At 36.9% G+C, this 17,779-nt stretch overlaps 2 protein-coding genes across 2 annotated transcripts; both read left to right on the top strand.

Annotated features, from left to right (window-relative positions):
• Window positions 1-1,250: 1,250 nt before the first annotated feature.
• Window positions 1,251-5,958, top strand: LOC100250818 (GTP-binding nuclear protein Ran-3). The gene is made up of 8 exons (XM_002284982.5): window positions 1,251-1,437; window positions 1,638-1,707; window positions 2,794-2,850; window positions 2,942-3,059; window positions 4,763-4,852; window positions 4,970-5,149; window positions 5,239-5,316; window positions 5,500-5,958. Exons 1-8 carry the CDS (start codon window positions 1,267-1,269, stop codon window positions 5,567-5,569), a joined length of 834 nt encoding a protein of 277 aa, XP_002285018.3. The 5' UTR covers window positions 1,251-1,266; the 3' UTR covers window positions 5,570-5,958.
• Window positions 5,959-14,289: 8,331 nt separating this feature from the next.
• On the top strand, window positions 14,290-17,779 carry LOC100245678 (cytochrome P450 734A1). The gene is made up of 5 exons (XM_002284985.4): window positions 14,290-14,767; window positions 15,547-15,770; window positions 15,903-16,144; window positions 16,259-16,652; window positions 16,899-17,779. The coding sequence occupies exons 1-5, from the start codon at window positions 14,479-14,481 to the stop codon at window positions 17,343-17,345; spliced, it is 1,596 nt and encodes a 531-aa protein (XP_002285021.2). The 5' UTR covers window positions 14,290-14,478; the 3' UTR covers window positions 17,346-17,779.

Below are 17,779 nucleotides of genomic sequence, written 5' to 3' on the forward strand. Positions count from 1 at the left end.
TATGAAAGTAATCACTCAATTTCATAAAGTCTGATGACGTGCCCACTAAGCTTGTCCCATTTGTAGTTGCCAATCACTGTACAATTTTGAGTTCATGGAATGAAGAAGAGGTCAACAGTTGAAGATGAGCTGTGACCGTGTGAATACGAAATGACCTCTTAACTCCCAATTCAACTTATTTAAACCCACTGGGCCAATTTTCAATGCTTTTGTGTTTTTCCTTTTCTCCCTTTGTCTTCCTCTCGTGCAAGAAGACAGTGTCATAAATCTCGTGAATTGTCCATCTTAATATCCCACTTATGTATGAACCAAGTGGCCCATCTAAAAAAATAGCACTAGGCACCGTGGCCTACTACACTTCCCCACTAATATATTCGTACGTTACAAATATGAAAATAATTTCTAAACAAAAATTATTCTCTCTAAGACTATATGCTATTATGAGAACACACTCAAATCCAAGTCATGCATAAAATATGATACATGATCTTCTCACTCATAGAATATTTGAGTGTGATTTGATCAATTAAGTCAATTAAATTTACCCTACAATGATGAAAGTAGACTACTTAGCACTAAATCATATCTATTTCTTTTAATTTAAAATGTCTATTTATAAGGTTGATAATTTAATTTAATTTAAATTATATCTATTTCCCACTCGATTCTATTTGTTTAAATCATCGTGATTTAGATTTTACCATGTATATTCAATAAACTAAAAAAGTAATAGTAGGAGTAAGTTAGATGATGTTTATTTTTTTTACTTAATTCTAAATAGAACCTTAATACTTAATAGTATTAAATATTATGTTGTTTATTTTTGCAGTATTTTATTTCTATTAAGTATTAAAAAGTAAAGAAAAATTAATTTTTTATTTTTTTTATTTAGAAAAAATTACATATTTTAATTTTTTTATTTAGTAAAAGGTTTATAATAAGTAATGAAAAAATAGAAAAATAAATAACCTAAAATTTAAAAATAAATTATTTTGAATAAAAAGTCAAAAAAACAACACCATCTAAAAATATATTTGAGAGTGATTTTAAAAAACGTTTCTAATATTTTTAACACTTGAATAATAAAATTTTTTACATATTAAAAATATTAAAAATGTTTTTTGAAATCACTGTCAGGTTCTTATAAAGTAATTTTTGAAAGTATTTTTCATGTTTTTAATATTTAAAAGTTTATATTAAAATTTAGAAACGATATTTTAAAATAACTGTTACGTCATCAAAGTGGGGAAAAGCGTAAATTTTAAAATGGAAAGAAAACAGAGCAGCGTCAACATTAAGCTACGTGGAAACAATAGTATGGTCCCCCACCCTATAAACACCTTAGCCCTCGCCTCTTCCTCTCTCTCTCGCGCGCTCTCTCTCTCCGGCCCTCCGTCTCTGCGCTGCTCAACTGAAGACTGTTACGACAGATATATGGTAACATTTCTCTGATTCCTCTCTCACATTTTTTTTTATATCTCATTTTCTCTCTTTGATGCTCTATTCACTCCCAGATCTTCTTGATTTCATGTTTTTTTTTTTTTTTTTCCAATTCTTTCTAGGGTTAGGGTTCGAAGATCATGGTTTTGTTTTCTTTATTTTATTTTATGTTTTCCGTTTCTGTGTTTTCTTGTTAGGCGTTGCCGAATCAGCAAACTGTTGATTACCCGAGCTTTAAACTCGTCATCGTCGGCGATGGAGGAACTGGTAATTTTTTCCCTTTTTCTTTTTAATTCTTTTCCCCCTTTGCTTTGTGTGTGTGTGTGTTTTTTTTTTAATATTTTTTTATTTTTTTATAATTCGGATGGTGTTCTTTTGGATGCGTTTAGTGGCTTGTGTGTATTACGTGGAGCTGGGTTTTCAAGTGCTGTAGTGGTTACTTCGTTTTGATTCAAATGTCTGTCGGATTCTTGCTGATTAGAAAAATAAGTTAGGGTTTGATTCTTTTGATGTGAAATCTTTATGGGTGATTAAGCATGCAGTGATCCAGATTGTTAAATATCTGTACTTTCTTTTGTTAGACAATAAAGTCTTCTTGAATGTTTTAAATTTAGGTTTGGTAATTAGACCACTGGTTTAGATATTTTGATTTGTATTAAAAGAATATAGATGTATGATATTCCCCTGAAGCTAACTGAATGGAGATGATATTTATTTGCCAGTTTCATGATAAAGTAGCCATGCATAAAAATGGGGGATCAAGAAAATATTCATATTGCAAACTCAAAATTGTGTTTAATTTGCAATTCCAATTGCATAGAATTTAAATATTTTGTTTTTACTGTTAAATTGTTTGGAATTTTTGGTCTATGGAACTTAATTTTTATACCTGATGCTGTAGACTCTCTTTGGATCAGAGAAAGTGTGAGAGAAAAGATGTGGGAAAGGGAAAAGGAAATGAAAGAGAAAAAAAAATAAAATGAAGGAAAATAAATAAATAAATAAATAAAATTTGATCTCGGTAATTTAAATAGCTTTCTCCTCTTATTATACATAGTTTGAAAAGTTCAAATGTGTATGAGCTTTAATTAATTTTTGTTATATTTCACTTTCTCTCCTATTATACACGATAAACCAAATAAAAGAATTTGAAATTCTTTTTCTTATTTCCTTTTCTTTGTCCCGAGTACTTTCTGAGATCCTAACACAGTCATAGTGTATAGAGAAACCAAATAATGAAACTGGGAAGTACTAATTTGTCACAACTTATGACCAAACACAACCATAGGCTCTATTGTTTTTGGAATCAAGCATGGTGATCTGGGTTGTGCTGAAATTTTAGAAATGGTGCAGGAAAAACAACCTTTGTGAAGAGGCATCTCACTGGTGAATTTGAGAAGAAATATGAGCGTAAGCATTTCCATAAGACAGTGGGTTTTCTTTGTATTTACTGTTACATGTCGAATGCTAACAGAGTTTTGTGTATTTTGTTTGAGAATAGCAACCATTGGGGTCGAAGTTCACCCATTGGACTTCTTCACGAATTGTGGGAAAATTCGGTTTTACTGTTGGGATACTGCTGGGCAAGAGAAATTTGGTGGACTTAGAGATGGTTACTAGTAAGTAAATCGTTTACTGAAAGTCCTATGGGAATTTTTCTATTTTAGTTACCTCAAATTTGTTTAAGATTTCAGACACTTCTGATAAATGTCTGCATGTTCAAGCATTTTAGTGGGTCTGTTTACATGCTTAATCTCCTTCCCAAGTTTTATATTCTTTGAATTCTATCATATAACTTATTTATTTATTTATTTTTAAAGTACTTTGATAAGATGGGAGCTGCTTAATGACACTCTGCAAAGATTAACCCGTTGTGTTCTGAAAGTTATGTGGGTTTACTTGTGCTGAATAAATAATTATGTTGTTTAAGCCCCTTCATGTTTCTTTGAGATTAACCCATGGTAGACCAGTTGGTCAGGGTGAACATTGGGAAGTGCAATCTTAGTAAGTGGAACATGATCCAGGATTCAAATCCTATCACTGATGATATCCTGAATTTACCCGATGATAGTTGTTGTAGGGCGGTCAGCACCCCCCGAGGTTTGGGTCTCCATAGAGAATCCTAAGGGTTTGGCCATGGAAGGTTCCTTGGTTATAAAATAAAAAAAAAATGTTTCTTTGAGATATTTTGCTGTTGTCTTTGGTTTATTGGCCAAATGACTTATTTAAAATTCACTTTTTTTGCTTCCCATATATATAGCTTGCAGTTAGTTGGGCATTTCTTTTGCCTTCATGCTTATTCTTTTGGGGAATGCATAATATATTGTTTTTACTTTAATAATATTTTTCATTTGTTTTTGTGTTGTGATGGGTTTATCCTAAACCATATCTTTGGATGTGGATAATCACAATTAGACTTTGCTTGTGTTCAATAAAAATGAAAGAGATTCTTATGTAAAATTTATGGAGAGTCAGCATCTCATTTGTTCACCCTCCTAGTTTTGTCCTTTTTTCAGTTGCATTATGTTCTCTGCCCTGGTGGAAGCTCTTTTTGAAAAGTTGGTTGTCCCACAGCCTAGCAGCTAAAATAATGTTCTGATTGCTGCTACCAACTGTTTTACATATAGGAGTGCATATGAACTGAGCCAAACTGAGATAATTTAATTATTTGACTGTTTAAGCTTGTCTGGTTGCATTTGTTGAACAAGAGCTTGATACTAAGCTCAACTATAATGTTTGAGCCTGCTTTTCTTCTAATGTTACTTTGTTCAAGCTTGCCTTGAAATATTGTCTCCTAGGGCTTTCAATTACCATTTTGCCCTGTTTGGCAATACCACAGGTATATGATTTTTCTTTCAAGCTACTTGTTCTGGGTTGATTCTAAAAATCCTGATACCTTGACCTTATATTGAAGGTGAATGATATTCTGTAATGGGCCTTGGCATCCTTTGTTTAGACCTTTCGTAGTTTATGAGTTGTGGAGGGCTCTGCTTTTACTTCATGATTGTGAACAGCATAACCAAAAAGTAATATTCAATGATTAATGAAACCGTTTTATCCCCACAATGGTCAACATACTGAGAATGTTATGGTTGGAAACAAGAAAAAAAAATGCAAGGTTTTCCAGAATTCCCTATCAAAATTTGTGTTTGGATGACCTTAAAAGCATAAGGGGAGACAGATGCTTTGTTCATTATGTTTTGTTATGATTTGATGAAGTCGATACATAGGCTAGTCAAGAAGTTCACGTTATTGGTGCATTCTTATGTAGTCTTTTGAGATTATTGTATCTTGTATTAAAACATTCTGGTTTTTTATGCAGCATTCATGGGCAATGTGCAATTATCATGTTTGATGTTACTGCTCGGTTGACCTACAAGAATGTTCCAACATGGCATCGGGATCTCTGTCGGTGTGTTTAATTAATTTCTGAACTTTTCCTCTCTCTCTCTATCGTCTCTGCTTATGCTATTGATCTCCTTCTGTTATTTGAGCTCTGTTTGTGACTTTTCCATCATGCAAATTGCAGGGTGTGTGAAAATATACCCATTGTTCTTTGTGGAAACAAGGTTGATGTGAAGAACAGGCAGGTTAAGGCAAAGCAGGTTACATTCCACAGGAAAAAGAATCTTCAGTACTATGAGATATCAGCGAAGAGCAACTACAATTTTGAGAAACCTTTCTTGTATCTTGCTAGGAAGCTTGCAGGGTGATTAAATAATATAGAAATTATTCAATTTCTGGTTTATATATGCTACAGAGGATGTTTAACATTGATAATTGCTTTGGTGATTTTAGGGATCCCAATCTCCACTTTGTGGAGTCCCCTGCTCTTGCTCCTCCAGAAGTACACATTGACTTGGCTGCACAGCAACAGTAAGAATCTTGTCCTTGTAGTGCTTCTTCTACTGTTGCCCCTCAATATTTTTCTTTTTAATAATGATAACTTCTTATTGATGTCTGGTTTGCTTTAGACTATATTTTAAATCAATTCATTTGATATCAATATACCTGTCCAGTTCTGGTCCCCTGCCTCATTATGTTTTTTGTTTGTTACAGGCACGAGGCTGAGCTTGCTGCAGCAGCTAGTCAGCCTCTTCCAGATGATGATGATGATGCATTTGAGTAGAGAGAACTGGTGGAGAGGCTTGGGTTCTACCTTTTTGCAATGATTTAATGCTTCCTTTATTATGCATCGTTCGCTTACCAAGTTTTAGCCATATATATAAGTGGATTTGATCATTAGGATTTGTTCTAGTATTGAAGAACGTGGATCATACTAGTTAGGTTTTCTAAAACTATTATTGAGTCTATGGTTGTGTTTGCTTGTGGTAGAGTAATATTTTTGGCTATCATATTGGTGGTGTTGTCAATTCTTATCAAAGCTATCATGCACCAGTCAGTTAACTTCAACAGTAAAGGGAAAAATTTTGAATGTCCAATCTTGAGTTTCCTCTTGTATTGAAGCAATTTACAGACACCCGAACAAATGCATGATGCTGTTGCTGTTTCTTGTCATCCTTCCTAAATTACTATCCATGCATGTTTTATATCCATGACCTGCCACCACTTAAGTCAACACATTTTATTTGTACACCAGCTGCTACTTTGTCATTTATTTTCTGCTGTAAGTTCTTTAATATCTCAACCTGCTAGTATTCCCTGCATGTGGCCTATTGCACTCATAAAATTGTACAGCCCTCATAAAAGTGAACACCGCAGGTGGGTTTGAAAACTACCTCAGATAGCCATAATGATGGTCATGGCTATGAGTTTTAATGGCCCATTTCAGTGGTTGTCGGGTAATGCATAGAAAATTGTTAGCTGTTTTAATTAATAACAATGAGGTGGTCGTGTATGGTATTATATGACACTGTTAATTGCAAGAATTCTGGAGATACCTTTACCACTGCAATCCCAATTTTAATGTCTTCTCAAGAAAATGAGTCTGGTGAACCCAGTATAAGGCCTGTTGTATCCTCTGCCTTTCCTCAGCTGAATTAATGTGGAATGAGCTTGCTTCTTGAAGGTCTTTTACTGAATTTCTGAATGAAGGGCCTATGTGCATTGTGATTACATTTTTTTTATATGCAATAATTCAAGGTGGTCATTGTAGTAATCACGAGGAGCAGCTCATGGTTTTCAATTCTTAATAGGAAGGGAATTGTCCACGAGATTGTAACATACACAAATAAAAGGAATTCTGAACTCGGATACATGATACAACTAGGGTTTGTTTTTGTATGGCCCCAGAGATCTGGATTGGAAATGGCATCCAACTCGGTAGACAGCTTAGAATTATGAGAGGGAGATGGATGTGTTTTGCCATTATGAATTCCGGCAGCCTGGCATAAGCACCAGAGTGATGTAAAACTTGTAGTGATAGTGCAATGGCCTATAATTGAAGGCAAAACTACTCACCTACGTTTTACCATCCACAGTTACACCCCTTCCCCATGTGCTTCCTGCCCAGACATCAACTAGTGACAACTCAAACTTCTGATTTATGAGCCACTCTGGGCTTCTATACATTGAATGAGATGATGTGCCTGCACCAGTATTGTCGAAACTGAAAACGGTGGGACAGCGCAATGAGGTAAGAAGTTTCTCCTGCCATGTTTGTGGTTATTTAATGGTTTGAATGTAGTCAAGTGAAGGGCGAGGACCTTTCCTTTTTTTTTTTTTCTTCTTTTTGTGGTTATTTACAGGGGTACACACTGAAACATGACGAGGATTTTTGAAATGCCCTTGTAGATTGGTTGATGGACCATAAACTCAAGAGATGGAGACCTCACGAGTACGGCGTGGAAGAAAACCACGTGAGTGAGAAACAAACTGGCGCACCAATGTGGTCTCTTTCAGCTACTTATTGCAACAGATCCCATCTCTCTCTGGATTGGTCTGGTCTTAATGGGTTATTTTTAATTCTGGGTCTGTCATGGTTCCTGTCCTACCGCATTTTTATGCCTAAAGATGGGACGGAGTCAGTTTGGCTGGGGCCTCTATTTATGCCAACGAGACCCATTTACTAAAGGGGGTATTGAGGAGGTAAGAACAATTCAGAAGTTGCTGATAAATTTTCTGATGTTTATTAGGTTACATGTGATTGTGCTTCGTTTCCCACTTCACTTTGGTCATTGATCTCACTTACTCTATGAAAGTGATTTACAGTAGGTATGGATCTCTGTTGTAGGTAGGTATGTTGAAATATTCTCTTCAATGGTTCTATCCCAAGAGCACTAGTCAACTGTTTTCCATGTTCAAAACCCTGATTTTGGTGGATATGACATGTGAAATTCCAGATGGCAGTAGTAGATTGAGCGATGGATGACGTACATGCACGCCTACTTGCTCATGTTTGGGGTTCCCATAGGCGGAAAAGTAGGCATGCCCCATCGGATTGTCGAGCGCTCCACCCCTCCAGTTACCTTACTCAGCTCAAGCATCAATGGTAATGTCCCTATCGGTGTCGGTTCAAACCACTCCCAACAGACCCATTTGTTATCACTGTGGACTGCTGTACGCTGTGCATGCCCACTAGGCATCCACATCATTCCAACCGAGAGGTGGGGCATGAAAGCTGGTGCGAGCGTTTTGCCAGCATGTTTATACAAGGTGGGGTGGTCTCAAAAGGACACTGTCCTAATTTTTAGGACTCATTACCCTTACAAAGGCCCCATTTACGGCAGTGGTATTTTGAGCTAAAGGCCGAGAAAGGTGACTTTCAGTGTCGGTGGGTGGTCGGAGTTGCTTTGGCTTAGTACCAAGTCATCCAATCCTTCTCATATCTTTTCAAAAGTCGGCTTCCATAGCTATTATCCTGAATGGACTCCCCTCTTTGTTTGTGACCCTACTGTCATGCTTCTTTTTGGTGAAATGGCCATTCATTCTTTTGATCTCTTTTCTCATTCCTCGCCTTTTGTTTATCTTCATGTCCCATACATGTATTTTGTTCTGTGTCTTCATTCATATCTGCCTGCTTTTCCTAATTTTACTTGCTCGGTCAAATGTAGCCATAATATGGCACTTGGTTGGTGGTGTTATTATACCAGACGGGAGAAGATAATGGGGGCGGGTCGGGGTCACACACCGCACCTCATCATCATATCATATGTGGCATAATATTGGGTAAAAAGATAGGGGGGGAGTTTGGGGAATACAAGTAAATGGGTTATTGCGGGGGTGGGGAAGAGGGAGCACTAAATGGAAACTTGGAGAAGGGAGTTGTGCACATGGGCCATGATGTGAAGATACGAAATTCAAAGAAAAGGAACATCTGGGAGTCGTTAAGCATGGTAGGGTAAAGAGGAATGATGAGAGAAGAATAGCAATGTCCCCGAAATATGCATGTAAGCTTTGTAACAGAACATGTGTGTGGGGAGCCTGGGAGGAGCATGTGCTCCAGCATAAACCTAGAGGGAGCATCGATGGGGACGATACACAGCAACTGTCATTGTCATCCCCCATATGCATGTATTTATGATGATGGGTGCGCTCTAGCTAGTCTTAGAGTAGGGAAACCTGAATTCATTGCATTCCATTCCATTCCCTTCCCAGCCCCATCTACCTCTACTCCCATCATCTCACTTCTCTCTTTGCTTTCATCCGCGTCTCACATGGAATCCGTTCCCATCATAGAGTAGTAGAAGTTTGATTACTAGGACAGGCTCCTCATTTCCATGCTATGTTCCAATACTGCCATCTGCTCCGTCACACTCCTATGAGTAACCTACTATCATCATATCAGATGTTTGTTCTCTTCTCAGCACTTGTTTTAGTTGGGTGGTGAAACATCTTAATTTCAATCCCCAAAAATCTGAAGGAAGCCTCATAATTTTTCTTCCCTTCTTTGTTTTGACTTGGTTACTTATTCAAATTTTTTTCATTATTAACTAAATGAAAATTTGATGTTCTTCATTCAACATTCAAGCTGAATGTAAATTTTTGTAGGTCTCATCATAAAAGTCCAATGCCAACGTTTAGTAGTAGTTTTAGTTGTCTACTTGTGGTTGAAACACAGGATCTTGAGATGCTTCTTAAATCAAATTCCAAAAGTTTCCTCTTCTTTTTGAGTGGCATCCAAGAGGACATCATGGCTTATAATTGGTAGAGATATTCAAGCACAGTAAAGGATTTTTGGAGGGGGAAGATAGAGATAAGAGAGGTGATTATATAGAATCACATGAACTGGTATTATTTGCTTCCCCTCTTTTGCTTCAATGGCACAATCTCTTTCCAAGGAAGAACATTGTCCACTACCCTCTATCATACAATTAGTGTTTAACATTGAGAAAGCACAAAAACAAGTGGTACTCACTTTTAGGTTTACACGCATTTTGTTTTTCTCTCTCCATTAAACCTTATCCTTAAAGCACTTACAAACACAGTATACATTTTTGGACTTTGTTCAACATCACTAGAAGGAATAGGAATATGAGAAAGGGATGGAAACTAGGCGAAAAGATTTACGCCTTTTGAAGCTGATGAAATTTTATTTTCTAAATTAAAAATAGAAGAAAATATGATAAACAAATTTTCTATCATCCCAAATCCCATCCAATTTTTTAATTTGGTATAGGAGGTAGTACAAAAAAGAAATGGAAGGGAAAAAGCAAAGAAAGACATGTCCCTAGAAAAAGAAGATAGAAGAGATGGGGAAGGTGGGGGCATGGGAGAGAGACATAAATGGACAAGGATGGTTTTAAAGGGACAAAACATAGAGCATGAAATGCAGTGGCCTGTGTTAAATTTAGAGTTCACTCCAATCTTAAATTTCTTAATCCACCTTTATATTAAATTATAAGGGAAAAATCTTGGGAAGGTGGAAAAAGGTGAAACTAGTGATGATAGATGGCAGTGATGTGTGATTAAAAATTAACTGAAAAAGTGAAAACACTTGCCCTCGATTCACGAGGGCTCTTTCCCACACAAAAAGTACGGACCCCCATTTGATTCTTACTGCCAGAGGTTGTTATCTTTGTACTTCCAAAAAACAAAAAAAATAAAAATAGAAATGGGTCTTTTCTCTTTTCCATTTTTGCCCCCTTTCATGGCTCTAAGTTATACAAAGTGGGAACATTGGTCTGTTTCACTATATTTTTATTGAAGGGTTATAAGTTATAACTATTATATCAAAAGGCTTTTGTTCAATAAAATGTTAAAAATGGGGAAACAGAGGAGAAAACAATGTGGATAGATTGGTAAAAGGGTAGAAGGAGGAGGAGGAGGAGGAGAAGACAGAGAGAGAAAGAAGGGGGAGGGGGTGGGACTGAGTTGATGTAACGGGAGTGGGGGAAGCTTTGTATGTGGACAAGAGGTAAAGAAGCGTAAAATGATTGGATGACACTTGGCAGATCATGATTTGACGTAGCCGTATAAGTAAATATAATAGTAATAAAGAAGTTAAAAAGACAAATGAGGACCCGTCACACCGTTGATTGCGTGGACGAAAACTGGGCGACTTGATATTCTCTGTCATCTTCCCCCTTTTTAACTACATCCCCACTCCCTCCCTTTCTCCCATCATTCCTTCCTCTCCCACCTTTCTTTTTTTCTTTTTTTGCTAAATTTCCTTTTTCTATTATTATTATTATTATTATTATTATAAAATCTGTTGTACATTTCTATACTTATCCAGACTTGATGTAACTACACACAGCCCACTGAGCTCACTGCTAACACTCAACCCTGATTTTCCTTCCTTTTCTTTTAAAATTCTCAAAGATTGCTCTTTCAAATCATTAATATTTCTTTTTTGTTTTTTAAAATGAAATGTCAGTAAGATTTCATATCCCAAACTTTCATATTGTGTTTGAGTGCATTAAGAATAAAAGGAGTTCAAATCAACCATCCCTTTTACAAACTTAAATAATGTTGCCATTAAGAAAAGAGGGCTCAAGGGTTGGGATCTTGGGGTGCATTTTGGTGCATGAGAATGATTTATTGTGAGACAATTTTCCTTTCCAAGGAAAAGGGCATATTTCCAAATGATGGTCCCAAAGAAGTGGGGTGGCTCCAAATCCTTGATTGTGGGATGAATTTTGGGGAGGGAGAGGGAGATAAATAACAACAAGGTATGATTTGGTGGGGGTTGGGTTGGGATTTGCTTGGAAATCCTATTAGTATATCCCTTCTTCCTCTCTTTGTTGTTTGTCTTCATCACCTAAATCTTTTTTTTTCTTTATTTTCAAATAAAGTATTTTTATCGAATTATTTCCAATTATTTTGTAGAAAATGGGTCCGGGTTTTATCATTGACCATCTCAATTATTTGCATCCGAAGGGTGTGTTGTTCTTTCTATCATATGGTATGTGTGATTGATTAATAATTTCCATGATTTTAAATAATTGGATTTAGTTCTCCACTTACATACAATTATATTGTTTCTCCAATAATTTGAGTCACAGCTTGCAAATCTACATCATGCACAATTTTGCTATAAAGAAATTGAATTGAATTTTATTTATTTAAGCTTCATAATCTTATCCTCAAGATTTTGTACTTTCGTGTGGTTCTCTAGAGGAAAAATAAATAAAAAGTAAAGAAGAAAAATGAATCCCGTGACTCTTTTGTGGCATCACACCATAAATGCAAAACCAATAAATAAATATAATTTTTTTTCCTTTTTTTTTTTTTGGAAAAAAAAAGAAAAGAAAACTCTAACTAACTGCAATGAATACATTTTCTACGCATATTTCAAAAACTGATAAATGATATGCCCCTTCTCCTCCAAAAAGGCAATTGGTTGGCAGCTTTTTTTGAATATTTAAAAAAATATTTTTCCAAATTACAGGCCCCTTCTCCTCCAAAAGGGCAACTGGGTTAGCTGCTGTTTTTGAATATTTAAAATAATTTGAAGACAAAACATAAAAATATACTTTCTTTTCTTTGTATAAGAAAAAGGAAAAGGGGAGAGAGAGAGAGAGAGAGAGAGAGAGAGAGAGAGAGGAGGGGGAGGAGGAAGACATCAGCAGGGGGTTTCTTGGTAGGATAATAGTAGGTGATTTTGGAAAAGTGGAGAGAGCTTGTTAAGTGATTGCATATTCTACTTTGTCCTTTTGTACTTTTGATTTTGCAGAGAAAATATGGTTGTAAGGTAAGGCCAACCAGATTCTTTATTTTGCCTTTTAAAAGTTTCATCTGAATCACCGTCTATATATATCTAACTAAAGTTAGACAGAGAGCAGGCTTTCAAGGACGAATTCAGATCTTCCTTGAAGTATTCAATTTGGATGCTCCATTCTTCCCATCCTCCCATACCCATCTTTCTTTTTCACCATCAATACCATCATCCTTTACCTCTTAATTACTGAAGTTTTGATCCAAACCCACCCATTAGAATTTAGCAAAAATACAAGAAGCCATGATGTATGGTTAGATGAAAATGGGAAGCTTTTTAACAAGTGAAGTGAGAGGGAGAGCTAACACATAAGAGGGCTGCCTTCATTTTTTTTTTTTGAGAAAAAGAAAACTTAAAAACCTGAAAAAAATAAATGAGTAAAGGGGGTTATAAATTAGTGTAGGACCCAGAAGGGGCAGATGGCCCCTACATGTCGTGGGCATATTAAGACAAAGATTAAGCAAGGTGGGGCTGCGTAGGCACAATTGTTGGGTCAACAAGGGCATATTTCCCCACCAAAAGCACAGAGAAAAACCCCTTAAATAGACAGCCTTGTTCCCATGTGCACAAATTTAAGAGCAACATTCCAAAATAACAACCCCCTTTGTGCCCCCTCTTTCTCTCCACTCCCCAAATCATCTTTTCGGGAACAAGGAATAAGCTAACACCAACCCCCAACCCCAACCCACATTCATTTTCTTTTTACTTGGAATCCTCCTTTTTTTCTTTTTCTTTTTGGCCCCATTTACATTTCCCATTTTTCCATTCTATTTTGTGGGCTTTTGTCTCCTCTCTCGACAGGGTATTTGTCATATAATTGTCCATATCTTGGTATTATCATACATGTACTTGGTCTTTAATTTATCATTTTGTTATATTATTTAAAATTATTGAAGTGGGTGCTCGACTTGACATACTAACTTCCCCTATATCTACATGGTTGGTCCTCTTCAAAACTTTCTCCCAACTTCAATACACTTCATAAAAATAATTAACAGCCTTCAATAATTTTTCAAATTTTAGTTTATTGCATATGAAGATATTGGTTTGGCATCCTAAGATGCATAGATGTACACCTCATACTCTGTTATTCTCCAATCATGCCCTAATTTGGGACAGCCAGCATGTAGGATCATCATGGAAATAAACTAGGCTAATTTCACTGACCACTAGCCTTCATAAAGGAAAGGGCACAGTCCCAAATTGGTATGTCCTTTTTATTTTGCCTTTTTAAATTAAATACATAATCTAATCCACTCCAGCAGGCATTTGAGAGAAAGTTTTTGGGTCAATATAAATATAAAAAGAGAGTATTAAGGGCTTTGAAGAGGTTGGAAAAGCTATTTTTGACTTTGAAACAATATCTTCAAACGTTTTACAACCCACCCTTTCAAAACAAAATGAGAATTGTTTTGACTCTGTTTATCCAATTTCCAAATAAAATTAATAATATTTTTGCATTTATTTATATATTTCTGAAATTAAAACCCTATTATTAAATATGAAAAATATGTTTAGGAAATTACATGGAATGCCCTTTATCACATGACAACTTTTTTAAGAAAAACAGAGAGAAAATAAAAGAAAAGAAAGGGATAGAAAGGTACTAGGGAAAAAGGGAAGGGCAAGATGGTCTTAGAAAGAGTGAAAAGGATTAAAAAAAAAACATCTGAATCGTTGACCCTAGAATACCAATGGCGGCCCCTACGCCGTTGGCCTTGTTGCCAATCCCTCTCTCTCTACTCTTTGTATTAAAAGGAGAGGAGAAGAGAAGAGAAGACAGTGAGAACAAGTGAGAAACATAGCCAAAGTAGATAAGAAGCATTACGAGAAAGGCGCTGCTCCACACTTGGCAAAAAAAAAAAAAAGAAAGAGAAAAAAAAAGGCTAAGGCAACACTGTTGTGTTGTTTTTGTGTCTATGTTTTCAGCCATGGAGGAGGTGTGGTACTGGTTCAAGCTACTCGTGATATGCTTCATGGCGTTAGTGTTCGTGTTGAAGGTGGTAGTGTTGCTTTGGTGGAGACCCAGAAAGATCGAACACCATTTTTCCAAGCAAGGGATTAGAGGTCCCCCTTATCGTTTCTTCATAGGCAATGTCAAAGAGCTTGTGGGTCTCATGTTGAAGGCTTCTTCTCAACCCATGCCTTTCTCTCACAACATACTCCCCAGAGTTCTCTCCTTCTACCATCACTGGAAGAAAATCTATGGTATTTCGTCTTCTTTTCTCCTCTCTTCCTCTCTTCCTCTCTCATTTCAATTTCGTTTCACCTTCTTCACAACTGCTGTATCTTCAGTTTGTGAGCTGGTTTAGAGTTGGTGAGATTGCATTCTTTTTTTCTCTTCCACCTTTCTATGGCTCCTGCAGCTCTTGGCTGGCTTTGTAAGAGCTAGTTTTGATCATTAGAATTATGGGTGGGTTCCTCGTTATTATAATATACCCTTCAAAAATTGTGACTTTTGAGAGGCTTGTGTTGTGTCCTCTTCTTTTTAAAGCTTTTCAGGCCTTTATACAGTTTGGATGTTTGATGCTTCTTCTTCTTATTGGGTCTTTTTAAATATACAAAATTTTGTGCAATCAGATATTGTAAGTGGTCTGAGAAAACATGGTTGAGGAGTTGAAGTAGCTATCATTTGCTTTCTTATTTTTCTGTTTCGATTCATTGAAGCTCCAACTTTGATAATGAAGTTGTGTTGTGTTTGGTAGTGGGATTATTTTTGGGCTTGCGTTGCTTCTGCTCTCTCTGTCTCTGTAGGGTCTACACTATCCATGCTCTCTGAATTAATGGCTGTCATGTTTCCTACTCAATATTCCTCATTTTTGCTAACTCCATACATACTTGTTGAGGTTTTATTGCAGTTCTAGTTGATGTATGAACCTTCTCTTTTCCATTAAATTCCATCCTTTTCTCATTATTTGAATACTTTCCCCTATACTTTGATTTTCTTTTTTCTTTTTTGACACAATTAGAGCTGTGGTTGATCATAGGTGCAACATTTCTCGTGTGGTTCGGCCCGACCGTTCGTCTCACCATCTCCGATCCGGACCTTATTCGGGAGATTTTCGCCTCCAAGTCGGAATTCTATGAGAAGAACGAGGCACACCCGCTTGTTAAACAGCTTGAAGGTGATGGGCTGCTGAGCCTCAAAGGCGAAAAATGGGCTCATCATAGGAAAATCATAACACCTACCTTGCACATGGAGAATCTCAAAGTAAGCTCAGATTTTAGCATTTTAATTTAAACTCAAAACCCACATTGGGTTTAATTCCAATTTTATTTTTTAAAACTATAAAAATCATAGTGATCATCATAGTCTGGTTATATAACTTATAATATTTTGTAGCTGATGGTACCGGTGATGGCGAAGAGCGTGACCGAAATGTTGGAGAAATGGATGGCAATGTCAAAATCAGGTGAGGTAGAGATTGAAGTTTCTGAGTGGTACCAAACATTGACCGAAGATGTCATCACCCGAATGGCATTCGGCAGCAGCTATGAAGATGGTAAGGCCATTTTCCAACTCCAAGCTCAGCAAATGGTCATGGCTGCCGAGGCATTTCAGAAAGTTTTCATCCCCGGCTATAGGTAATTTTCCAATTTTTTTTTAAATTTTTTTATTTTTACAAATATTAATATATAATTACGAGATAAGGGGGTTATTAATTGTTGAAAAATATTTTTTTTTTAAAAAATTATCAGATTCCTTCCAACCAAAAGAAACATGAATTCTTGGAAATTGGACAAGGAGATAAAGAAATCGCTGGTGAAGCTGATTGATCGGCGAAAGGAGAATAGGTGGAAGGAAAATCCGGAGAAATGTCCAAAAGATTTATTGGGGCTAATGATAGAAGAAACGGTTAAAAAGGGAGAAATGAGTTGGTGCCCATCATCCAAGATTACGGTACAGGACATTGTTGAGGAGTGCAAGAGTTTCTTCTTCGCCGGAAAGCAGACAACCTCCAATCTGCTGACCTGGACTACGGTTCTCCTTGCAATGCACCCACAGTGGCAGGTTCGAGCACGTGACGAGGTTTTCCGTGTGTGCGGAGCACGTGATACACCAACCAAAGATGATGTTGTCAAACTTAAGACGGTAATGCCCCCCGCATTAAGACAAATTCCCATCTCCTTTGTCTTTTACTTTCCGTTTGTTTCCTGAGAAACCCACTTTTTGCTTTCTTCATTGAAACATGGAATCCAGTCATGACTCGCGGGCCGCGGCTCATGACATGCATTTAATTTTAATTTTTTTTTAATTCTTTTATCATTCCAAACACCCCCATTGTCATCATCGCACAAGGCAAATCTCACATGTTTCGTTGTGTAATCTGGTGTGCAGCTAAGCATGATCCTCAATGAGTCCCTGCGCCTCTATCCGCCCATCATCGCAGCCATCAGACGGGCCAAAACGGATGTAGAGCTGGGAGGCTACAAGATCCCCCGTGGGATGGAGCTCCTAATCCCAATCCTAGCCGTTCATCATGATCCCTTGATATGGGGCAATGATGCAAATGAATTCAACCCGGCCCGATTCGCGGAAGGAGTGGCCCGAGCCGCCAAGCATCCGGTGGCGTTCATTCCATTCGGCCTGGGCGTCCGTACATGCATTGGCCAAAATTTAGCCATCTTGCAGGCCAAACTGGCCCTTGCCATAATCCTCCAACGCTTCTCCTTCACTCTTGCCCCCTCCTACCAGCATGCACCAACGGTTTTGATGCTCTTGTACCCTCAGTACGGGGCCCCCATCACCTTTCGAACTTTATCCACACCTGATCAAGGGTCCTAAATCACTCCCATCCCCAGCCTTAGCGTGTGAGCGTATATATATGCTTTTTTCTTTTTTCCTTTTTTTTTTTTCCCGACTGAACCCAAAATATCCCTATTATTGCCTCTCAGTAGTTTGGGTTTTTCTTTTTTTTTTTTTTGGAAAAAAATGGAAAAATGAAAATATTTGTTGCCATTCTCTTAGCCTTGGTATAGTACACTGACCCATGCCTGTCTTTTTACCAAATTGTCCAGACTATCCTGGCATGTAACCCCTTTGTCAGTTGTAAGATTTAGTCAGTTGCTAACATCCACCTTTTTTTTTTTTGGTCTTTTCTTCAGTGTCTATGTCATAACTCTTATGTATGTATGCAATGTATATTTTTTGCACAATTTCTACACAGTTTTGTAACATTATTCATTCATGAACTTGAATGGTGGTTTATTATTAGATTA

The sequence above is a fragment of the Vitis vinifera genome, chromosome 11 (genome assembly GCF_030704535.1).
Source record: "Vitis vinifera cultivar Pinot Noir 40024 chromosome 11, ASM3070453v1".
NCBI lineage: Eukaryota > Viridiplantae > Streptophyta > Magnoliopsida > Vitales > Vitaceae > Vitis > Vitis vinifera.